The 25892-nt window shown below is 40.2% G+C and overlaps 1 protein-coding gene across 1 annotated transcript in view; it reads right to left on the bottom strand.

The window, feature by feature from the left end:
* wwp2 (WW domain containing E3 ubiquitin protein ligase 2) overlaps positions 1-24232 on the bottom strand; it is a 174071-nt gene extending 149839 nt beyond the window's left edge. The window contains exons 1-2 of the mRNA XM_028809863.2: positions 24140-24232; positions 2256-2338 (exon numbers count right to left, since the gene is read on the bottom strand). Coding sequence (XP_028665696.1) covers positions 2256-2325 — 70 coding nt within the window. The 5' untranslated portion in view covers positions 2326-2338; positions 24140-24232. The remainder of the gene's footprint in view (positions 1-2255; positions 2339-24139) is intronic.
* Positions 24233-25892: the final 1660 nt, after the last annotated feature.

The following is a 25892-nucleotide window of genomic DNA, read 5'->3' as shown; positions in this document are numbered from 1 at the left end:
TTACTCTACATTTCATTTGTGTACATAATGAATTTAAGTTAATGTACTTGATTTTAAATCATTGTATGGTGTTACATTGTAAAAGTTTCTGTTAATTGACTTCTTGCATTATCAGTAAAATGAAATTTATATGCAAATATTGCATAAAAATGTGAGTTTATGCATCATTGATTACATTTCTAATGCAATCTGTTGGAAAAAAAATGCATTTTATTAGTGCATACATAAAAACTACAAAGATGGTGTACCATAAATGTTAACACTGTTGCAGAGATTCCTCTTTCCATATTTAGTCTAGCTTTGGTTTTCTCAGTGCTACAGTGGTTGGGGGAAATGCTACAACAGAACATTCTCAGACAAAAACAACACTGCCAGCGCCGAAAAACAAAACGGAGGACTGGTTAAGGAAGATCAGCAAGTATTGTTTCCCTGAAAAGTTTAAAACTTGGCTTTATCAACAATGCCTGCTGCCAAGATTCTATGGCTGTTGATGGTATAAAACATGCCTCTAACATCTGTGGAGGGAATGGAAAGAAAGATAAATAAGCACCTCTGTAACTGTCTGGAAATCCCTCCATGCTTCACATCAATTGGCCTATACAAAAGAGCTGGCCAGCTACAGCACCCCTTGTCTTCTCTGGTGGAGGAGATAAAAGTAGCTAAGCGCAGACTTATTATAACTGAATGGGACTCCTTGGATGATCACATTAAAAAGGCCAGCAGCACAACAAGGGCTGGGCAGAAGTTCACACCCAATACTAAAATGCAACAGGCAATGTACATTAAAAAAAAAGAGATTCCATTGGGATACTTTGCACTGGGAGACAAGGCCTTGGGACACCCCACTTACTACAGGGGGAAAAGGTAGCCTAAAGCAAGCAAAGAACTATGGTCCAAGCAGAAGGGAGGAACCTGGAGGATCAAGGCAGGAAAGAGCTGTTGACCTGGGAACACAAGGAGCCTGGACGAGGTGTGACCTCCCTAAGAAAAATATTACTTCAACCTGACTGTGGAAGTTGAAGTCATTCTACATATCTTTCAAGTTACCAACAGTATTCAACACCCTTCCTACACCAATGAACTTGCACAGGTGGTGGATGAGGTAAGACCCACTGTGTAAGCTTTCTAATGGGAAAGGAACCATGACACACATCCCGTTGGGCTGTAAGACAGCACTGTTTCAAGTGAGGTACAAATGACACCATGATTAGGTACTATCAACACAGATATTTTAGAACAGGAAAACTGAAAAAAAAAAACATCAAATCAAACCAAACTTATGCCACAGTATTACCTTTGTTAAGGAAGGTGGAAACTCTACAGACTGAAACTTGAATAAACTCACTCTGCTTCAGTCAGCCAAAGAATGGGAGATAAGAGCTGACCTGGGAAGGAAGCTCCAGTTTCGTGAGGTTGCATTGTTCACTACCCTGAGGCAAGATGTGGGTATTTGGTCAACGTAAGGGAATAAAATCATTATAGTAGAACTGACCATACCATGTAATGAAGGCTGTGAGGAACCAGCAGAACAGAAGACCAGCAAATACCAACAGCTGGAAAACAACTGCAAGAACAAAGAATGACAAAGCTGGCTGTTTCCAGTGGAGGGGAACTGCTGGGGACTTTCCCCACAGTTGGCATGGAGTCTGATGACCAGGACAGCATAACAACAGTTCAGAGTTTGGGAGAAGAAGTGGATAGAGGAGAGGAGCAGTGACCAGGCCACCACTGCCAATCCACAAACTGCAGAGTGTTGTGGTTGCAGCTGAAACACCTGAACAAAGTAGGGCACCACCTGATGACCACTTCAACTGGCCAAGGCTAGAACTAGTCTAGCCAAGACTAGACTATTTTGGAGGGCATCCCAAAGATGTTTGAAAATCAGGAAAAAAGCTGAATACAAAGCATACTATTTTTAAGCACTGACAATAATTTCCAACGTGTTCCTTTTCAATATTGACAAACAAGGCTCAATAACAGCCTTTTAAGGTTGCAGGCATTAACTTAACTTGACAAAGTCTTATCAAGAACTGGAACTGCAAAAACATGTATATCTTTTCCACAATCCAACACAAACAAATACAGTTTTTGAAATGCATATAGCCTTTTTAAAAACATTTTACTCTGTCAAGGGTTCAATAATATAACAAACTTGTAAATTAAACGGATTTTCTAGTAGTTTTCACTGTGGTTAGTCAAACGAAAGAGAAGCATCTTAAAATAAAAAATGAAAACTAACTTATTTATTTGCTTACCTTTCAAATTCAACTCTGATTTTGGTGGGACAGGATTGATGCCTGTTCTACTTGACGTGCCAGTGGCCATGTCATCACAAACTCTAAAAAGTGCAGACAAAAATTAATTAAGAATATAACAAAGTTAATGTGATAATGTATAAAGAATTAAATAGTTGTGTTGTTAAAAATTTGAACACCATAATACAATTGGAACGATTACTGAAATTATACCCTACTCTCTTTACTATGTATACCCGTCTTTCTCACGTAACTGATTGGTCAGTGAGTGGCATCATCATTTTTGCAGGCAATGATGATAACATCCATCCATCCATCCATTTTCCAACCCGCTGAATTCGAACACAGGGTCACGGGGGTCTGCTGGAGCCAATCCCAGCCAACACAGGGCACAAGGCAGGAACCAATCCCGGGCAGGGTGCCAGCCCACCGCAGGACACAAACAAACACACCCACACACCAAGCACACACTAGGGCCAATTTAGAATCGCCAATCCACCTAACCTGCATGTCTTTGGACTGTGGGAGGAAACTGGAGCGCCCAGAGGAAACCCACGCAGACACGGGGAGAACATGCAAACTCCACACAGGGAGGACCCGGGAAGCGAACCCAGGTCTCCCAACTGCGAGGCAGCAGCGCTACCCACTGCGCCACCGTGCCGCCCATGATGATAACAGGTATCAAAAATACCAACAGTCTGCGTGTACAAGTTTCAGAATGAGAACAGATTACTACAAACGTAAGTGACTTTGAACATGGCATGCTTGATAGTTCTGGACAAGAACAATAATCTTACTGGAGTTTACATGTAGTCTTCTGGCCCAAAATAAAGGTGTTAAATAGTTAGTCAAACAACAGATGAGCAACAGTGTTATCAAAATGCACATTACTTTATAATGGTTAACAGAACACCAATCTAACCAACTTCCAAAAAACAAGACTACTTAGTTGCAGTGGGTTAAGGAATAAAACATTAAACAGCGGAGGACTGAAAACTCATTGCCTGTCTTGTAAATACTGGTTTATTTTTATTTACACAAACTGAAGAACCAGGATATGGCAAAAACACTAAGTCCATGGATCATGGCAGTGTAATGATGTAAAGCATGCTTGATGGTATAGCTCGACTTCTTGAATATGAGTAGGGCAATGTTTAAATACCGCTGGATAGCTGAACACTGTCCTATGTACCCATCAGAGAGAGAGAGAGAGAGAGAGAGAGAGAGAGAGAGAGAGAGAGAGAGAGAGAGAGGGGAAAAAAATCACAGAATATTCCTGGAATGATTCCAGGAACATGAACTAAGATTAATGTAGTCAATTCCCAGTTCTCAGTCAAATCAAGCATTTTTAAGAACAGAACAGGAGACAGGGATCACTAGAGGGATAGCTATGTACAGTTTTCTGTGCTGTTTCATTATAATTTTCGGATACATGTTAAAAAATCCAGGCTGTATTGAAGGAAAAGAGACTTGTTTTCTATTAGGTGTGTGTACAAAATAAAAGTGACACAAAGTATATATAAACTTAAGATACCACTATTCTTATGCTATCATTGAATAAAAGAATCACTTTTTTGTCCTTTTTCACAGGTCATATAAATGTTACTGCATCTATAAAAGAAGTAAAGAAATCAGACAAATACATCCCCACATTATTACCACATATAAACAACAACAAAAAAAAAAATCACACTTTAGCATGATTCATACTATATAACATTTTGTGTCTCATGTTCTAAAAAGGCAGCTAGCAGTCACACTTAACTTTAGATCACAGCATTCTTGACAAGATAACAAAAGCAGATTTTGGCAGATATCTATTGTGCTGCAAACAACAACAACAACAGAACTGATCAAATTGATGCAATGTTAGTGAATAGGAACTGACACTCAGAAGATCAAATTTGATAAAAAATATGGATACAATAAAACCTCAGTACAGTATTCACTTTCTTTTACCCTGCAGCATTTATAATAATTGAAGATACTGTAGGAGTTATTGTTAACTAAGAGATACTGCAAACTAGGTCTTATGTTTCTGCTTTCACTAGAATGACATTAAAATTTTCAATCCATTTGACTTTCTTTAAGTGTTTCTTTTCAGTTAGGGTTATAATCCAATTGATGTTTCTTACATGTACTGATTCAACACAAATGCAAATGTAACAAGTGACTTATTGACAAAACTAATTTGTTGTTACAAAGCCAGATGTTTTGTTAGAAAATCAGCTTTAAAGACGTTTGTAAAAGAAATGCTGTAAATTTCAGTATACTGCACTGATAAATCTTGTTACTAACCAACTCAATTTTTATGATATATAGATGTTTGGATTTAGATTATTGTACTGTTTTTAAATCATACGCATTTGTTAGATAATGAACAGAAAATGCTGGTCCATAAATCTGGTATGTGCACATGGTAACATAAATAAGGCAGTCTATGACAGTTAAAATAATTCTCTACAAAACCTATCTTGAAATCCCGTTAACCTAAAAACTTTCTCATATAATTGTATATATAATTTAACCACATTTTACCTTGCAAATGAAAACTAAACATATCAACATGGGAGATTAGGGAGAGGCAATAAGCAAGAAACACAAGAGAGAGTATATAACAATTGCAACTTGTTATAACAGCGTTTTCCAAACTGGGAGGCGCGCCTCCCTAGGGAGGCGTGGACTAGTCTAAGGGGAGGCGCGAATATTAGCCAGGATTGACAAAAAAAAGTGCACGTGCAGCTAATACAATACGTAACATATAGGTACATATTAACTACTATGCTGCTGATGCTACCCTTACCCCGTAACAAATAGTACGGTTCAGAAATATATCAGCACCGTAGGCCGTAGGGCTTGTATTGTCTATGCGCATACGCGAAAAGATTTGGCTGCGTATTACTGCGTAAATATTCAGACGCGTTGTCGGACTTCTCACTTTCTTACCTACGATATCCACTCATTGCAAGAATAAACCACCAGCGGTATGACACGTAACTTGGCCGACCAGTAACTCTCCAAAAATCGAGACAATATCGACTTCAGTTTAGCTCAGCAGTGTTAGATTGTGTTTCTTATTTTATTTTGACGTACCTAATTACTCACTGATCACAATAGTAAGTAATTTAATTAAGTTTAATTTTTTTAAGAACAATAAATTAATTATCCTAATATTTTTAGAGAAATGGATAAGTTCTTGACTGGTTATAAGAGAAAATCCTCTAATAATGAAGAATCTGATGTTGGCACAAGTAGTAGGAATCAGGAAGGAAGAACTCCCAAGAGAAGAAAATACGATTCGTCTTATTTATCGTTCGGATTTACAAGTGTTATTACTGATAATGTGGAAAAACCAATGTGTTTGTTTTGTTCGAAAGTTTTGGCTGCTGATAGTATGAGACCCGGAAAATTAAAACGCCACATTGAAACTATGAACTCTCAATACGTTGGCAAGTCCCAAGAATTTTTTCAAAGAAAATTGGATGAGTTCACTAAACAAAAGCAAACGTTCAAAAAAATAGTTCATATTCCATCAAATGCGTTACTAGCATCGTACTTAGTATCTTACAGAATCGCGAAGTGTAAAAAACCACACACAATAGGAGAAACATTAGTTTTGCCAGCAGCTATTGATATGGTCAAAACAATGTTTGGCGAATCATATGCAAAACAGTTGTGACAAATACCGCTTGCTGATAACACTGTTGGCAGAAGAATCGATGATATATCTGACGATCTTTGCGATCAATTAGTTTCTCAGATGCGCACTTCAAAATTCGCCTTACAAGTAGATGAAGCAACCGATGTAGCTAAAGATGCACATTTAATTGCATATGTTCGATATGTTGAAGAGAATAATATAATTGAAGATATATTATTTTGCAAACCCATTCCTGGCAAAGCCACATCCAGTGAAATTTTTAATATAATCGACAATTTTTTTGATGAGAACGGCATATTGTGGAATAATTGCATTGGGCTTTGTACAGACGGTGCACAGTCAATGTCACGACACAAAACTGGCCTTCAAGCACTAATTAAAAGGAAAACACCCGATGTTCTCTGGACGCACTGCATGCTCCACAGAGCAGCTCTCATATCAAAAAATATGAGTGAGGAACTTAACTACGTTTTTACAAAAGTAACGAAAGTTGTAAACTACATAAAAAACAGTCCATTAAAAGTTAGGTTATTTGCAAAGCTGTGTGAAGATATGGAAGCTGCTTACACCTCACTTTTGTATTATTGTGAAGTGCACTGGCTATCTCGTGCAAAAGTGATTCAGAGGGTACCTGAACTCAAAGAAGAAATTGCAATTTTTCTCGAAGAAAATCATAATGAGGATGCAAATATGCTTAGGGATGATAATTTTATTATTAAACTTACCTATTTGGTGGAAATTTTTGGAAAATTGAGTGTTTTGAATAAATCGATGCAAGGGCCACAAATGCATTTATTGATTCAAAAAGATAAAGTGAAAGCATTCATTAAAAAAATGGAGATATGGAAGACAAATTTGGAAAAAAATAGGTTCGACATGTTTCCACTTTTAAATTTATGCGCCCAAGTTAATATAGAAGCAAACAAAAATCTATTTGTTGAACACTTGGATGGTTTGTTAATTCATTTTTCGAATTATTTTGATGATCTTGATTTTACAAAATATGCGTGGATACAGAATCCATTTATCAACGAAGAAGATGACGAATTTGAATTAACAAGTATTGAGAAAGAAAACGTGATTGAACTATCTTGTGATACTTCTTTAAAACAAAAATTTCAGAATGTATCTCTGATTCAATTTTGGCTAGATATTAAGAGTGAATATAATATTTTGTCAAATAAAGCTTTAAAAGTATTGCTGCCGTTCGCAACATCTTATTTATGCGAAACAGGATTTTCTGCATTAGCTGCAATAAAATCGAAATATCGTGCTCGTTTGGTTATAGAAAAGGAGCTTCGTGTAGCTATCTCATCAATGACACCGAGATTTGATAAACTTTGCGCTAATAGGCAAGCACATCCATCTCATTAAGCGACAATAATAAAATATTGTTATTCATTTTTTCTTGTGTATAAGAGTTTATCTTAATAAATTTTTTAGTACTAAAAATTTTTGTGTTTGTAGTATTTTATAAAATGGAAGAGAGGCGCCATATGATCAAATATTTTTAAGGGAGCCGTGATAAAATAAAGTTTGGAAACCACTGTGTTATAACATGACAGGAAAATTGGGAGGAGCGGTGAAAGTATAGAGCACATGAGAGTACATGTGAGCTTCATACATGAGACAGGATGGAACAATACTTGCCCTTGTACTCAGGGAGAGCAATGAAAAAGATACAAGCTTTAAAGTTTGAGGAGCAGTGTTGCTGGGGTTGGCATATTTGTGTCAGAAAAATGGGCTGACGTAAGTTGCAAGGATGATTGTTGGCAAACAACTTATGACCAGGGTCTCAGCATATGCCCAACAGGTTGAATCAACGAATGGAAAAATGAAGTTTGGGACAGTTAGATGGGGTGGACGACTGAGATGCTTCTGGGGAAGGAGATCATCAGGATGTTGACCTGAATGGACATGTTGTATTCAGTGGTGACGTTTATGGGAAAATCCATGGAGATTTTAACCGCAGCACAAGGAATGTTGAAGATGAGAGGATTCTCGAGTTTTGTGATATAAAGGAAATGGTTATGTACAATATCATTACAGCCAGCCTTAAAAATTATTTCATAAATGATTAATCTATCGACTTGTTTACAATTAATCAATTAATTATACATTTAATATTTTTTTATATGGAATTTTAAGCCAAAGACATGAATTGATCGTAACATCTTTTTTTTTTTTTTACCAAAGAGAGCAGAAATACATGTGAGAAAGGTATCTTTAGAATTTTCTATGATGCCTCAAAAATAAAATGAATATAATTCATTTAAATAAATGACCTAATAAACATGTAAGGAAATTTTTTTTTGAAATCCAAGATAACTGACTCAACTAAGTATGTTTGGCACTGAGCAGCTTAATAATTTTTGTAAAGTATAAACGATACCAACTAAAAGCTTATTGCAGGGGATAGCAGCTCATATGTCCTGAAGAGTTGGTAAAATCAACATACTATGGTTTTGCAGCCACAGAATATTAAATAATTCTGTAAGTTAAGTTATAATTCTATAAGTTAGGTTTTTGTAACAAGTAATTTTAGTAGTGTCTGCAAAGTGACCATCCATCCTCTTCCACTTCCACTTATCCGAGGTCGGGTCGCGGGGGCAGCAGCTTGAGCAAAGATGCCCAGACTTCCCTCTCCCTGGCCACTTCTTCTAGCTCTTCTGGGAGAATCCCAAGGCGTTCCCAGGCCAGCCGTGAGACATAGTCCCTCCAGCGTGTCCTGGGTCTTCCCCGGGGCCTCCTCCAGGTTAGACGTGCCCGGAACACCTCACTAGGGAGGCGTCCAGGAGGCATCCTGATCAGATGCCCAAGCCACCTCATCTGACTCCTCTCGATGCGGAGGAGCAGCGGCTCTACTCTGAGCCCTTCCCGGATGACTGAGGTTCTCACCCTATCTTTAAGGGAAAGCCCAGACACCCTGCGGAGGAAACTCATTTCAGCCGCTCGTATTCGCGATCTCGTTCTTTTGGTCACTACCCATAGCTCATGACCATAGGTGAGGGTAGGAACATAGATTGACTGGTAAATTGAGAGCTTCGCCGTTTCACCACGACAGACCAATGCAGAGCCCGCATTACTGCAGAAGCCGCACCGATCCGCCTGTCGATCTCATGCTCCATTCTTCCCTCACTCGTGAACAAGACCCCGAGATACTTGAACTCCTCCACTTGGGGCAGGATCTCGCTACCAACCCTGAGAGGGCACTCCACCCTTTTCCGGCTGAGGACCATGGTCTCGGATTTGGAGGTGCTGATTCCCATCCCAGCCACTTCACACTCGGCTGCGAACCGATCTAGAGAGAGCTGAAGATCATGGCCTGATGAAGCAAACAGGACAACATCATCTGCAAAAAGCAGTGACCCAATCCTGAGTCCACCAAACCGGACCCCCTCAACGCCCTGGCTGCACCTAGAAATTCTGTCCATAAAAGTTATGAACAGAATCGGTGACAAAGGGTAGCCCTGGCAGAGTCCAACTCTCACTGGAAACGGGTTCGACTTACTGCCAGCAATGAGGACCAAGCTCTGGCACCGATCGTACAGGGACCGAACAGCCCTTATCAGGGGGTCCAGTACCCCATACTCTCGGAGTACCCCCCACAGGATTCCCTGAGGGACACAGTCGAATGCCTTTTCCAAGTCCACAAAACACATGTACACAGGTTGGGCAAACTCCCATGCACCCTCCAGGATCCTGCTAAAGGTGTACAGCTGGTCCACTGTTCCGCGACCAGGACGAAAACCACACTGTTCCTCCTGAATCTGAGGCTCAACTATCCGACGGACCCTCCTCTCCAGGACCCCCGAATAGATTTCTCCAGGGAGGCTGAGGAGTGTGATCCCTCTGTAGTTGGAACACACCCTCCGGTCCCCTTTTTTAAAGAGGGGGACCACCACCCCAGTCTGCCAATCCAGAGGCACTGTCCCTGATGTCCATGCGATGTTGCAGAGGCGTGTCAACCAAGACAGTCCTACAACATCCAGAGCCTTGAGGAACTCCGGCCGTATCTCATCCACCCCCGGGGCCCTGCCACCAAGGAGTTTTTTGACCACCTCGGTGACCTCAGTCCCAGAGATGGGGGAGCCTACCTCTGAGTCCCCAGGCTCTGCTTCCACATTGGAAGGCATGTTAGTGGGATTGAGGAGGTCTTCGAAGTACTCTCCCCACCGACTCACAACGTCCTGAGTTGAGGTCAGTAGCGCAACATAAACCACCATATACAGTGTTGACACTGCACTGCTTCCCCCTCATGAGACACCGGACGGTGGACCAGAATCTCCTCGAAGCCGTCCGAAAGTCGTTCTCCATGGCCTCCCCAAACTCCTCCCACGCCAGAGTTTTTGCCTCAGCAACCACCAAAGTCGCATTCCGCTTGGCCTGCCGGTACCTATCAGCTGCCTCCAGAGTCCCACAGGACAAAAGGGTCCTGTAGGACTCCTTCTTCAGCTTGACGGCATCCCTCACCGCCAGTGTCCACCAACGGGTTCGGGGATTGCTGCCACGACAGGTACCGACCACCTTACGGCCACAGCTCCGGTCAGCTGCCTCAACAATAGAGGCACGGAACATGGCCCATTCGGACTCAATGTCCCCCACCTCCCTCGGGATATGGTCGAAGTTCTGCCGGAGGTGGGAGTTGAAGCTACTTCAGACAGGGGGCTCTGCCAGACGTTCCCAGCAGACCCTCACAACACGTTTGGGCCTACCAGGCCTGACCGACATCCTCCCCCACCATCGAAGCCAACTCACCACCAGGTGGTGATCAGTTGACCGCTCCGCCCCTCTCTTCACCCGAGTGTCCAAGACATGTGGCCGCAAGTCCGATGAGACAACCACAAAGTCGATCATCGAACTGAGGCCTAGGGTGTCCTGGTGCCAAGTGCACATATGAACACCCTATGCTTGAACATAGTGTTCGTTATGGACAATCCGTGACGAGCACAGAAGTCCAATAACAAAACACCGCTCAGGTTCAGATCAGGGGGGCCATTCCTCCCAATCACGCCCTTCCAGGTCTCACTGTCATTGCCCACGTGAGCATTGAAGTCTCCCAGCAGAACGAGGGAGTCCCCAGAAGGTATGCCCTCCAGCACCCCCTCCAGGGACTCCAAAAAGGGTGGGTACTCCGAACTGCTGTTCAGTGCATATGCACAAACAACAATTAGAACCCGTCCCCCCACCCGAAGGCGGACACCCACACCCACTCAGCGCCTCTCACCGGGGGCAACTCCAGAGTGGTAGAGAGTCCAGCCCCTCTCAAGGAGATTGGTTCCAGAGTCCAAGCTGTGCGTCGAGGTGAGTCCGACTATATCTAGCCGGAACCTCTCAACCTCACGCACTAGCTCAGGCTCCTTCCCCTTCAGATAGGTGACATTCCACGTCACAAGAGCCAGCTTCTGTAGCCGAGGATCGGACCGCCAAGGTCCCCGCCTTCGGCCACCACCCAACTCACACTGCACCCGACCTCCTTGGCCCCTCTCATAGGTGATGAGAACATGGGAAGGGGGACCCACGTTGCCTCTTCGGGCTGTGCCCAGCCGAGCCCCATGGGTGCAGGCCCGGCCACCAGGCGCTCGCCATCGAGCCCCACCTCCAGGCCTGGCTCCAGAGGGGGGCCCCGGTGACCTGCGTCCGGGCAAGGGAAAACGCCGTCCAAAGTTTTCATTCATTATAGGAGGTTTGAACCGCTCTTTGTCTCATCCCTCACCTAGGACCAGTTTGCCTTGGGTGACCCTACCAGGGGCATAAAGCCCCGGACAACAGAGCTCCTAGGATCATTGGGACACGCAAACCCCTCCACCACGATAAGGTGTCGGTTAAAGGAGTGACCATTATTTTAAATTCCTATTTGTTAATGTCATCACCACATTTAAACATTACTTATTTAAGTAAACTGTTTCGGTGCCACTCTATATATCATCTACAGAGTGACTATTGAGCGTGTTCTGACCAACTGCATCACTGTCTGGTACGGCAACTGCAACATATCTGACCGCAAACGCCTGCAAAGGATAGTGAAGACAGCACAGAACATTATTGGGGTGCCTCTCCATTCACTACAGGACATATTTTACAAACGCAGTGTCTGCAAGGCCTGCAGCATTGTGCAGGACCCCTTACACCCCTCACATGGATTTTTCACACTTCTGCCATCCAAGAGAAGATACTGCAGCATCAAAGCCAGATCTGCCAGGCTGCAGGATAGTTTTTATGCCCAAGCTGTCAGACTCCTTAACACCATGCTGCATCCTGGGATCTTCCACACTGCCTCAACCACCTCTAAAAACAGAACTTTTATACATGCAAGCCACTTTCCTGCAGAGTCTAGTGTGCATGTAGTAAAGAACTGAAAATCTCATACTGACCTTTATGTATTTTGCACACTGCACTTTGACATTCTTTGATATCCTTCTGCTGTGAAACATTGACCTGTCATTGTTTACACATGTCCTAAACAACTATTACCATACACTGATAATTTCTGTATTATGTAATATAATAAATAAATAATAGATATAGATATCTATTGACTATACAGTAATCCCTCCTCCATCGCGGGGGTTGCGTTCCAGAGCCACCCCCGAAATAAGAAAATCCGCGAAGTAGTAACCATATGTTTATATGGTTATTTTTATATTGTCATGCTTGGGTCACAGATTTGCGCATAAACACAGGAGGTTGTAGAGAGACAGGAACGTTATTGAAAACACTGCAAACAAACATTTGTCTCTTTTTCAAAAGTTTAAACTGTGCTCCATGACAAGACAGAGATGACAGTTCAGTCTCACAATTAAAGGAATGCAAACATATCTTCCTCTTCAAAGGAGCAAACAAATCAATAGGGCTGTTTGGCTTGTAAGTATGCGAAGCACCGCGGCACAAAGCTGTTGAAGGCGGCAGCTCACACCCCCTCCGTCAGGAGCAGAGAGAGAGAGAGAGAGAGAGAGAGAGAGAGAGAGAGATAGAGAGAGACAGATTAAAAAAATCAATACGTGCCCTTCGTGCTTTTAAGTATACGAAGCACCGTTCAGCATGTCGTTTCAGGAAGCAGCTGCACAAGATAGCAACGTGAAGATAATCTTTCAGCATTTTTAGACGAGCGTCCGTATCGTCTAGGTGTGCGAACAGCCCCCTGCTCAATCCCCCTACGTCAGGATCAGAGAAAGTCTGCGCAAGAGACAGAGAAAAGTAAGCTGGGTAGCTTCTCAGCCATCTGCCAATAGCGTCCCTTGTATGAAATCAACTGGGCAAACCAACTGAGGAAGCATGTACCAGAAATTAAAAGACCCATTGTCCGCAGAAACCCGCGAAGCAGCGAAAAATCCGCAATATATATTTAAATATGCTTACATATAAAATCCGCGATGGAGTGAAGCCGCGAAAGGCGAAGCGCGATATAGCGAGGGATTACTGTATTTATGTATCTAGATTGTAAATACCATACATTGAATCAATGTTCATATTGCTAACTACACGTCAATATTGCTGCTACTTCTTTGTCTTGTCTTTACGCAATGTCTTGTCTTGTCTGTGTTTTAATTTTAAATTTTAATTCTATTTTTAATTTATTATTTGCACGTCATGTTGTTACACTGTGGACCCTGAGCTTCGCAATTTCTCTATCTGTATACTTGAATATGGTTGAGATGACAATAAAGTTCACTTTGACTTTGATTTAACTGTTGAGCTATTTTCAATATTTGATTTCTTACTGTTTTATAATTTCATGCCACATACTAAACAGAAATGAGCAGGACTGACAATACACATGTATATCAATTTGTTCATCTTTAAACTTTTAATGTTCATTGGCAAGGTTCTCAATTTTGGAAAGCCAACCTACTAGACATGTTAATTAGCAGATTATCACATTAGTATAAAATACACAATATTAAACTCTTACAAATCCTGTGTTATTCGGTATTGTAACAAAGAGACTTTCTATACTATACTAGCCAACTCACAGCGTAGCATACGCCGCATAATTATTTATTGATGAGTGAACACTGCCTGAATGACACAGTTGTCCAAATGGGGTGAGTTTGAGGATACGACTGAGTGAATGAAAAGATGGAACTCTGGAGAGAGCAACATACAATTGTCAATGACTGAAAAATGGGTTTGACAGATACAGGCATATCATTTTGAAAGTTTGTCCCTTTGCCTTATTAATTGTCATTGCAAAGGCCAATCTAACAGGAAATTGTCTGCGTGTAAAAGTAAAAGGCAAATTTGAATCTGATGGGGTCAGGGATATCCGGGAAATAAGGACAGTTTATGCAGTAGGAGCTGCAATAGTTTTACACTCCAGTACATTGCAGTGAATGCTGGTAACAGTCAGTCTAGTGCCAACACAGAGACTTCTTGCTGGCATGAGGTGTCTGAGAAGCATGACGACTGAACCTATTTTAATTTTGAGTTTATGCGGAGGCATGCCAGTGGGAGTAAGACTGTTAAGAAATTCTTCGGGGAATGAAACTTGATCTGCGGGATCGTCTGTGACAATGAAGGCAACGCTGCTGAAAGGTACTTCGCTGGTAGGGATAAGTTTCAGTACTTGTTCATTAAGGTGTAGCGAGTCTTCGTTGGTGACGCTTAATATAGCTCGTGTACTGAGTTGTTCCGGAGTCACAGTTGAGAAACACTTTTTTAATGAGTTTTAAGCACAGGGAAAAAAATGAACATTTGAAACATCCGTAATGTAATAAACCACCAAGAAAAGTAACATTGCAACAATGCACGCTATGAACCGATCGCTGTAAACAGAAGTGAAAACAAAATCAAGCCCAGTGTATTCTTTAACTGCCTTCTCTGCCTTATGTGTCCAGCCCCCTCTCTCGTGTGTGTATGTGTGTGTCTCTCTCTCTTTCTCGTGTGTATGTGTGTCTCTCTCTCTCGTGTGTGTGTGTGTGTGTGTGTGTCTCTCGCGCACCTCTGTCCGTGTGTGTGTGTGTGTCTCTCTCTCTCTCTCTCTCTCACGTGCACCTGTGTGTGTGTGTGTGTGTCTCTCTCTCTCTCTCGTGTGTGTGTGTGTGTCTCTCTCTCTCTCTCTCTCTCGTGTGTGTGTGTGTGTGTCTCTCTCTCTCGCGTGCACCTGTGTGTGTGTGTGTGTGTGTGTGTGTGTGTGTCTCTCTCTCTCGTGTGTGTGTGTGTGTCTCTCTCTCTCGTGTGTGTGTGTGTGTGTATCTCTCTCGCTTGCTGCACAGGGAATGCACAGGGAGAGACTGAACACGTGCGGAAATCATCAGCGCGCACGGCCGCTTAGTGAATTATTGTTGGTGGGCGGGGCTTTGTGAGTTGGCGGGCGTGGCGCTGTCTTGCGTGCGTCTTGCTTGCCATTGACGGTTTCTGAGAAGCATGACGACTGAACCTATTTTAATTTTGAGTTTATGCGGAGGCATGCCAGTGGGAGTAAGACTGTTAAGAAACTCTTCGGGGAATGAAACTTGATCTGCGGGATCTTCTGTGACGATGGAGTCAACCCTGGTGGAAGTTACTTCGTCGGTAGGGATAAGTTTCAGTACTTGTTCAATACGGTGTAGCGAGTCTTCGTTGGTGATGCTTAATATAGCTCGCGTACTGAGTTGTTCCGGAGTCACGGTTGAGAAGTCGATGTCGCCATATAGTTGTTGAACGGGATCAGAAATAAAAGGAAAACAATGTGAAGATAATGGATGTGGGAGGAGTGTTAAAGTTGGTGGGCAGGGCTCTGTTGTGCGTGCCATGGTCGGCTGCTTAGTGAATTGTTGGTGGGCGGGGCTCTGTCTTGCGTGTGTCTTGCTTGCCATGGACTTAGTGAATTATATATAAAGATTCTTCTGATAAAAAAATTACTCTTTGTTTCAGACTACATCGTTTTCAGTATAACGTCACATTTTGCTATTCTACAATGTTCCTTTCCAGCAGACATCTTAAGGCTGAAGGAGTCCAGAGCCATTTCATTCTCAAAGTGCTTATTTGTAGACCTCAAGTGGTATTATTTAATGTGCTGAACAAGCTAAGTGAGAAGTATCAAATCTGACCTGGTCCTACACACCTAATCTGCTATCCAACAGCTTTTATTTATTTATTTATTTTTACATCATTGAGCAATCTTGAGTGATTTTGGTTTGCATATTTTGTGGTGAGTTGTGTTTTCGTATTGATAGGAGTCACTTTTTTGTACCCGAGAACAATCTAATTTCTGTGAAAGGCAGTGTTACGTGTCACATTTGTTTCAAGGTTGTAGTTTTCACCGGATTAATTTAAACAACTAAGGCTTAATTAAGTGTGGCATGCATTGCAGGCACACCATGGGTAAAAAAGCAAGAATATGAATAATACAAAAATAAAAGCATACAAAATGTAAATGTATATGTAGCATGCACAATATTTAAGATGCATTTGAATATTATATTACTTACCGTATATACTCGAATATAAGCCAAGTTTTTCAGCACCCAAAATGTGCTGAAAAAATCACACTCGGCTTATATTCGAGTCAGGTTCCGCTGCCCCCGCCAACCCGACAGAAAGCTGGAGTGTACAGTACCGAGTGGAACCTCGGTTTACAAACGTCTCTGAACATGTACAAATTGGGTTACGACCAAAAAGTTCGCCAAACTTTTGCATCTGTTCACGACCACACACTCGGTATACGAACAAACCAGTTTCCTTTCGGTTTATGCGCACCGATGATTTCCACACGTGTTCAGTCTCTCCCTGTGCATTCCCTGTGCATTCCCTGTGCAGCGAGTGAGAGAGAGAGAGCAAGAGAGAGACAGACACACACATACACACACACACGCACGCACGCACACGAGAGAGAGAGCGAGCGAGATACCATATTGTTTTTGTTGACCCTCTTCTCTACTTACAGAGCTAGTTTACTGTTTTTCTTTGAAATAAATACTTTTAACCTACTGATGCCTCAATTAATGTACGGTAATTTTATTGGTATTTATTTTGATTATTGAAACTTACCAATAGCTGCTGCATTTCCCACCCTAGGCTTATACTCGAGTCAATAAGTTTTTCCAGTTTTTGTAGGTAAAATTAGGTACCTCGGCTTATATTTGGGTCAGCTTATTCCTACTTGAATTTTTGGCTAATTTAAAGGATCTACAGAGCAATGATGAGAGACATGAAACACAGAGGCATAAAAAAGTAACAGGATGCATGTAACAAGGCTAAAGGTTTGGAAGCAGAAGAAGTGTCCAAATTAAATCTGTTGAGGTATTGTTAGCAAGAGTGAGTAGGCTTTAGAGGCATCAGGAGTGATGGCAAGTGGGAAGAAATTAGAAAGGTATGGTTAAAACCAAATCTCAGTGGTGGAATGCAGATGCACAAAAGATAATTGGGGAGAAAAGAAGATACAGAAAGCAGTGGGAGAAACAAAATGCAGAAGGCAACATGGCAATCAATACAGAAGCAAAGTGAATTGCTTGAAAAGCAGTTGCAAAGTGCAAGAAGCCAAGAGCTGCAAAATGATAAAGTAAAGAAGAATGTGTTCAAGATCACAAAGTAGATGGCAAAAGGCTGGTAAAATGTATGTGAGAATTGCTTAAAAATTCTGAAGACACCATCTTGATAGACAATAATAGGGGTTAATGGTACCTAGAAGTAGTAAACTAGGATGCTGTTGAATGATGAGAACAAAAGGGATGATGAGAACAAAAGGGAAAATTATTTATTTTGTGAGAAAACTGAAGCAACTACCTCTAAGTTTTCTAAAGTGTAAAACATAAGTGATACAAAGAAGATAGTTAAAGCAATAGAAAAATAGGCAGTAGAACGTCTTGGGCAGATCTTTGCAACACAATTGAGTGTGTCAGAGGAGGATTTCTGAAAACTGAAAGAAAAAAAAAATTTGCTCATTTCTATTTAAAAAAAAAGGATGATCAATCAAGATTTTGATACAAGTAATGAAAGTGATTGAGGACAAAATTGAAATAAAAGCCATCCATTGCTGGCTGTTGTATGTACTTTCCCTGTTGATGTATCATTTCCAAATTTTGTAAAAAGAGCCATGGCTAGCTTTGAGGTAAAAGGCCTCAAGGTAAATGCAGGAAAGACTAATATGATGGGTGGAGGCAAAAGCATAGGAGGTATAAAAAGCTTGGTGCATAGCCATGTGGTGTGTGCAGTAGTGTTGCTGGGAGAAATTCAATATAACACGCAGGTCATCAGAAGTGAATGCATAAAAGATATAGTGGTGTGAAAGGTAGTCTGTAGCCAGTGAGTGGAAGTGAGTGGAACCTTCTTTGTAGGAAGTGTGTGGGAAGGTCCATAACAGTAATGAAACAAGTGTAAATTTAGATATCAGCAATGCAGTCGTTTTGGAGGATGTAATCATTTGAAATACAGATTACATACAGAGGTGTGGGCACAGCAGCAATAATGAGCATGAGGGGTGCGTTGAAAGCATTCTGAGAGTTGTCTCCCATTTTGTTTTTTAAAGAAGCTCTCCACCATTGAAGGGAAGTGGAACATAGAGCTGCAAAGAACAGAGATGAGGAATAATCAGGTTGATGTGCAGACTTTTATGAATTACAGAAAGATGAACGCCAAGTTAAGAGATGGGTTTGGTAAAGTGTTTTCTAAGGAAAAAAGATTGAGGTGGTTTAGAGTGAAAGGCAAAGGATGATTGGGTAAAGAAGAGGTGCACCAAGATGGAAGATGTGGCTGAATGTGGTGGCAGATGATGTGAGAAGAATGAGTAAAGTACAGGAAAATGATTTTTTCCATTTTGGACTAACCAGAAAATGCTAAACAAATCAGATGATGGCTATAGTAGCTTCGATCTTTTGTACATAACCTGTTAGCAATTATAATAACCCATGTAAAAATAAACATAACATCATGTCATGAAAATAGAATAGTTTCCACAAGTATTTAATGCCAACATTTTGTTTAGCATTGATTTCTACTATTTATTGACCTAATCAGAATTTGTTTTCTGTTGTGGGTTCACTTTGTATATTAGTTCAACTAAATGAAAACCATAATTACAACATCTAAAAAATAATTTTGTTAAATGAATTAAAAACAGAATTTAAAGCCAACTGAAAAATGAAAACTGAAGATATTAAAAATTGCATACTCAAAGCACAACTGAAATAAAGTTAAAATGGTGGGAAACAAATATCTGTATTTTTATTTTTTAAACAAACCAATTCCCAGCAGTCTACTGTAGATCAACGTTCTCTCTGAGCTGTGTGCCAGTGCTCACTACGTAAGTTTAAACAAAACAGGGAGTCCTCTAGCAAAACATTTACAAAGGAGGGTCAGCACAACAGTCCTCTACCTGGTAATCATTTGCCAAGAACTGACATGAGAACTCCATGGGAGGATCCTTTCAAGATTGACATTAAAGTGGCCTCATTATGCCTGAAATCATCAACATAACATATGCATTTGAAAATGCACTGTTTAATTAATACTTTATTTGTGTGCAACAGATTTATTTCACAGGATATCAGGCTTTTTAACACCACTTTGTTTAGTTTTACTTTTATTTCAAGATGGGGAAGAGAACAGAACAGAACAGAATTCGCAACTACGAAGAACTTCATGCCCTAGAGAAGAAGATATGGCACTTCCTCTCAAACCAAAAGAAACTCATAGAAGAGAAAGCACATTTGCAGATGTTCAAGACACTGCTACCACATCAGATTCTTTTACTTTTACTGAATGTGAACACAACATTTTCCTCCATGCAGGAAGTGAATTTCCTATGTGATAGAGAAGGGGAACTTCAGCTGGGGTAAACAATGATATCATCATAATAAAGTATTTGATTTATCTTAACATACATGTAAAAAATGTATTCACATGTTCACTGCAGTAACTGAAAAAATGACTGCTACAAAATGCAAACATTATTATGTCATTGCCACATGAATCATTGATTACAAACATATTTTCATTTACATAAACTGTTTTGCCATAATATAGTTTGCAAACCACATTTGTTAGAAAACCTCTTCGGCAGGTTTGCAACATTTGCTGTTGTGAATGTTATTCTATGCCTTAACTCTTCTTCAGCTACCCCTGGAGAGGCATAAATACCTTTTCTTTAATGTAATAACGCTTGTTACTAGGACTAAAGAGGAACTTGTTATTAAGGTGTTGCAGCTGCCTCTACCTTTTCTAAAATTATATGTATGATTTAGTCTGACTTTAGTACCTTTTCTAAGGTACCAAGCAAGGTAAATAGCAAGGTCAATAATTTCACTGAGATACTGTGGGCTGTGGCCAATACAGTATCTCCATGAAGAATTTATATACGGAACAAATTTCGGCAGTAATGAATGGAAAGCATAAGCAGTTTGGAAAATCAGGAGAGCATGCTGTAACACAGAACAAAATACAGAAAGACTAAATTAATCCTACATGAAATACTAAAGGCTAAGTTTAACAAATATAATGCAGCTTCCAAATTGAGACATGGTTCTGCTTCTCCAAAACAATAAACGGTGGTTCAGAAAATTTACATTTGACTCATCATGTGGAATGGATGTTCAAACCACCATCGGCTAAATGTGAGACATTTGCAACATTTATTCCAGATATTTTGGTTTAATTAATCAAGAAAGGAGACACGCATAAATGATAACCACCAAGGGACATGTTTGTTAAGTGTGGTCGATAAAGTGTTCACACATGTGATATTAAACAGATCTTTAACATGAGACATCTAATGGAACAGGCAAAGAAAAAACAGGTGCCAGTACACATGTGCTTTGTAGATTTAAAAGAAGCATATTACACAGTAAGAAGGATTAAACTCTTGAAAATCCTCATAAACTATGGTGTATCAACAAAACTGTGCAACCTCATCTAGTCTCTGTATGAAGATACATCGGCTGCTGTTCAAGTAAGAAGTGCATTAACAAAATGGTTTATAGTTCATACAGGGTTACAGCAAGGATGTTTGTTGTCTCCAGCTTTGTTCAACATTTACATTGGTTGTGTTTTTGAAACAACGTTACAACATGTGAATCATGGAGTCAAACTTGCTTACTCAAAGCCCGATGGAAGAGTTCATATGTGTAGAAGGTGTAGAATGACTACTCGTTCTTTTGTATGCTAACGATTTGGTACTGATCTGGGAAAGTGAAGAAATGTTGAACCAATTCATGACGAAATTAGAAGAATCGTTAAGAGTGGGGCTTAACCATAGAGAATAAAAAAAAACACTATCAGAATGTAAGCATGGTCTCAAGAAATGGTGAAGAACAAAAAATAAGAGGTGAAAGGGTTGAGAGAGTGTCGGAGTTTGTGTATTTGGGAAGTCTACTTACAGAAGGTGTAAAGTGTATAAAACAAATCAATCGTCGTATTGGATTAGGTGCTGTTAGGTTCCAAGAATGACAGAAATCTGTCTGGGATCAACAAAGCATAAGCTTAAAAACGCAAAGTTTTTAATGCAAAGTAAGCATATATAAGTCGACAGTGCTTGCAAAAGTGTTGTATGGAGCTGAAACATGGACAGGCACTCAAAATGAGTATTCAAAGCCTAATGCTTTCAACACAAGATGACTAAGAAGTCTGGCTGGGCGAAAGTGGACAGATATTTACAATGATGAACTGTACAGGATCACTGGCATGCCACCAATGGATAGGATAATTAGGAAGTACCGTCTGTGGTGAGCAGGACATGTCAGAAGAATGGATAATTATAGGCTACCAAAAAAAATTGTGTTTGGTAAGGTTGTTGATGGAAAACAAAGACCAAGAAAGCCTCCAACTGATTGGATGGAATATCTGAAAGAAGAATGTTCTCTTACTGATCTTCAGATACCATGTGGACAGTGAGAAATGTAATTGAAGTACAGAGCCAAATGGTGTTCAACTCTCTTGTACCTAACTTCAAGAAAATGAAGAGATAGAACTTTTATTACTATCATCATCATTACTTTCCAGATAACATATATAAATTGCAATTATGGTATACATTAATCTGCACCATGAAACTGTTTTAAAGTGAAGATTTTTTTTTTATAAATAAAAAAAAAATCCTACATTTCTTTGTATGAGGAAGAAGCACAGCTTTTCTTAAAGAGACTTAAAGGTAACTTGAGAACTTTCAATGAAGATTCTTTATCACTTTCTATACTAAAACAGCCTGGTATGTTATAAACAATATGTAAGTTGTTTATATTTATATTCCAGTAAGAAATGTCTAAATATTTTGAAAAATAGTTTAAGCGTCAAATTAAAAAAGTGTTAAAAACTGCAGTACTGTATTGTAAGTCCAGGAATGCTGCTGTGTTGCTTGCCTTTGTTCTGATAAGACAGGATTCTTTTCAGACTTCAATGGGCTGCTGTCCCTTCCCACAGTACTTGCCTCATGGAACCAAACTGTATCATGTTGAATTGAACATAACAGTGAATTTCCTTTATAAATGCACTGTTCCACAAATGTTTATAATGTACATTGTTATTTATGTTATTTTTATGGGATGTGTTATGTTAAAAGCAGCTTCAAAGCTACCAAGTTAAATTCCTGTACATGAAGTACTGGGGAATAAAAGTGATTCTGATTTATAATTACAATCACAGATGAGCAATGATATAGTTATTGCGTTAAAATGCAAACATGTCCCTTATGTCACTTTTTTCTGATTTATCACATTGGTGTTAAAATGGTCTACTAAATGAAGCAACACTAATTATATCACTTGCATCAACATCAAAAGTCAAACTTGTGGAAGGAGAAAATAAAAAATGTCAAGTATTTCAGTATAGTTATTAACCATGGGCGGCACGGTGGCGCAGTGGTAGCGCTGCTGCCTCGCAGTTAGGAGACCCGGGTTCGCTTCCCGGGTCCACCCTGCGTGGAGTTTGCATGTTCTCCCCATGTCTGCGTGGGTTTCCTCCCACAGTCCAAAGACATGCAGGTTAGGTGGATTGGTGATTCTAAATTGGTCCTAGTGTGTGCTTGGTGTGTTTGTGTGTGTCCTGCGGTGGGTTGGCACCCTGCCCGGGATTGGTTCCCTGCCTTGTGCCCTGTGTTGGCTGGGATTGGCTCCAGCAGACCCCCGTGACCCTGTGTTCGGTTTCAGCGGGTTGGAAAACGGATGGATGGATGGATGGATTAACCATTACACAAAATAAGCACGTGCTTAGAGCATCAAGGGAAGGAGAGAACTACATTCTATTGATTTCAATTGCTGGATTTACCATATGGTGCAAAACTGCAAATGGTGCAGCTGAACCAGGATGCACAAAAAGGGGCTCCCACGTTATATGGAAAAAAAATACATAAATATATGTACAATAATAAAAATAGTAATAATAATAATAATCTTTTAAGTGCTTAGGGCCTCTAAAGGTCTTAATCCAGCCCTGCATTTCAGTAAACAACCGAGTATTGCCATAAATATATGAAAGCCTTCGCGTTTTTGAAAAGATTTGATTTGCAAATAATCCTACACTTGATATTAAAAAAATTCCAAAAAACACTTTTAAATGTAACAAAAACGGCACGCGACCGTTTATATGAACATGTAAAAGGTACATTCATATCCACAATCCTTGTCCGTTTTATATGAACTGCCAATGAAAAATAAAGTTCTCGTCGGTTACACCAAACAGATCAATTAAATTATCCACCTCACACACTAAAGGAAAAAAATATTGTGTTTAAACTATCCCATTACTATTAACCTTTGAAAGCAAAACCATTGAGGCATAATTCAATACACTGTAAAGTGATAAGGGTGTTTTTAATTAAATGCAGTCATGTAAATTAACGTCATTAATTGTTTTATCCGTCCCTTGCTATATTCCAATAGCCTCATACAACAGGTTTACCGACACACAGCTCATAAGCTTTCCATAGTTCATTTGGAAAGAACACATTACCAAGTGGTTTATATGACAACGAAACACCTGTCCAGATTATGCAAGTTGCTTATCACAAAAATAAACCGAAGCGCTGGCCAACTTCTCCAACAGGCATCTTGACGACTGGTCGCTAATCCAGTGCGCAGCTTGCCTACTACTTAGATAACATCTGTACAATTCTTTTGAAAACACACCAGTGAAAGTCGCTGGTAGCTCTCAGCTATACTTTGAGCTGTGAGACGTTTGGAGAACTATCCTTGGCTGACAAGCCAGTCGGTCCTGGTGTAAGACAGTAAAAGTGCATCTTTTCAATTGAACTGTAAAACTAGTATAGCTAAAGAAAACTAACATGAATATCAAACACTGTCAAAAAAAATCTTACGTATGTCAGCAAAAATATACATCTGTCGCACTCTCTTCCTCTGGCGCCCTGTTTACTTTCACTTCCGTGGTCTGTGTTTAGTCACGTGATGAATACGGTCATGTGACCGGAAAAATCGGGGTGCAGTGCTTTCTACTGCGTCGTTCGCATTCAGACGGGAACTATTTCCTGACAGGTAACGGAAGCGTAGAGTATATTGTGATTTCTCTGCGAATTCAGAAATCTTCTAAGTATTCAATAAAAAAAAAAACTGTTTTACTCGCAGAAAAATACATTTAAAGTTTTAGTGTGCTATAAGCCTTTCCGTTTTGCTAATTTCAGATTCATGTCGGAGAGGTGTAAGTTTTGGTAATCAGTTTCATACAGCAAAACGTTTTTTTGACAATTTTCAGACAAGCAGCCGCATGTTGTTCGACATGTGTTTATCAGCAGCCTGATAAAATTGAAGAAATGTTATGGTTATGCATCATTATGCAGCTGTAATTGTGGACTGAAATGAAAAAAGAACAAGCGAGCCAGTGGTACAAGGAGAGAAGTGCACCGCTACTCGGAGGGTAAATTGTGACAGTAACTGGCCAGGAACACAGAGTAGATTTCAGATGTGAACATCCAAAAGATGGATGCAATAATTGTCAATTCCTTTGTGGTTCAGATAAGCTTTATTTACACAGATGTCAACTGAGTGAATGACTATACACAAAAAGACAAGCAACAGAATCCAGCTATATAGAGTGCTGGTCAGGCAGCATTGAAGACTACAGAAAAGTCCTGATAGAAGTACATAAAATGGTTCAAGTAAAGAGATAATAATAATATCTTTAATTTACATAGCACTTCTTCACAGAAGTTTAAAATGAGTATATAACATTGAATACAAATAATATCCACCTGAAACACTGAAGAAAGATAAATACAGAAAACACAGTACTTTGAATTAGAATAACAGATTAAAAAATACTACAGGAAAACACTGAACAAATAGCATAATTTGTGATACAAACGCAAATGATCCTGAGCACCTGGAGAGGGAGGATGAACTGAAAAAGGGTCAGTATGTCAAGGCAAGTTAAATGCCTTCCTGAACAAATGCGTTTTAAGTTGTTTTTTAAAAGAATAAATCGAGTTAGCTGATCTCATTAATTTAGGGAGGTCATTCCAAAGTCTGGGCGCTATAGAGCTGAAGGTTAATTTGCGTTAGGGTTACATTATAACATTAGCAGAATCAGTGGACCTTAGCGGGCAAACAGGAGTATTGTAATAGAGGAGGTTACCGATGAATAGGAAAGGGATCTAAGTATCATTTGCTTAAAAACAATAACTCAGTCCAAAGCTACTAATAATATGGCAATGGGGAGACATGTAGATACAAAACACCAGATGGCAGAGCTTTGAGGGACTTCTTGTGTAGCTAGTGCTGTACTAGACCTACTGCTGTTAAGACTAACAAACTCTTGCCTCTCAGTCAGGTAAGATTCCACCCACTGGAGGACACTGCCATAGATATCCAAAATGTTCTCCATTCTGGACAGCAGAATGTCATATTTGACGGTGTCAGATGCTGCACCAAGATCTTAAAGAATTAATAAGCTAATTTTCCCAGACTCTGCTGCCATAAGCAAATCACTAGTTACATAAAACAAAGAACATTCTCAGTTGTATGGAGCTCTGAGACCAAGCTAAAAGGATGATTAAAACTTGGGAGTGTTACATGCCATGTTGACAAACTAAAAAAAAAGCTAACGGTGGCTTATTA

This window comes from Erpetoichthys calabaricus, chromosome 9, assembly GCF_900747795.2.
Source record: "Erpetoichthys calabaricus chromosome 9, fErpCal1.3, whole genome shotgun sequence".
NCBI classification, from domain to species: Eukaryota; Metazoa; Chordata; class Cladistia; order Polypteriformes; family Polypteridae; genus Erpetoichthys; species Erpetoichthys calabaricus.
Note: the sequence above shows the minus strand (reverse complement) of the source record. Positions and strands in the feature narration are given on the sequence as shown.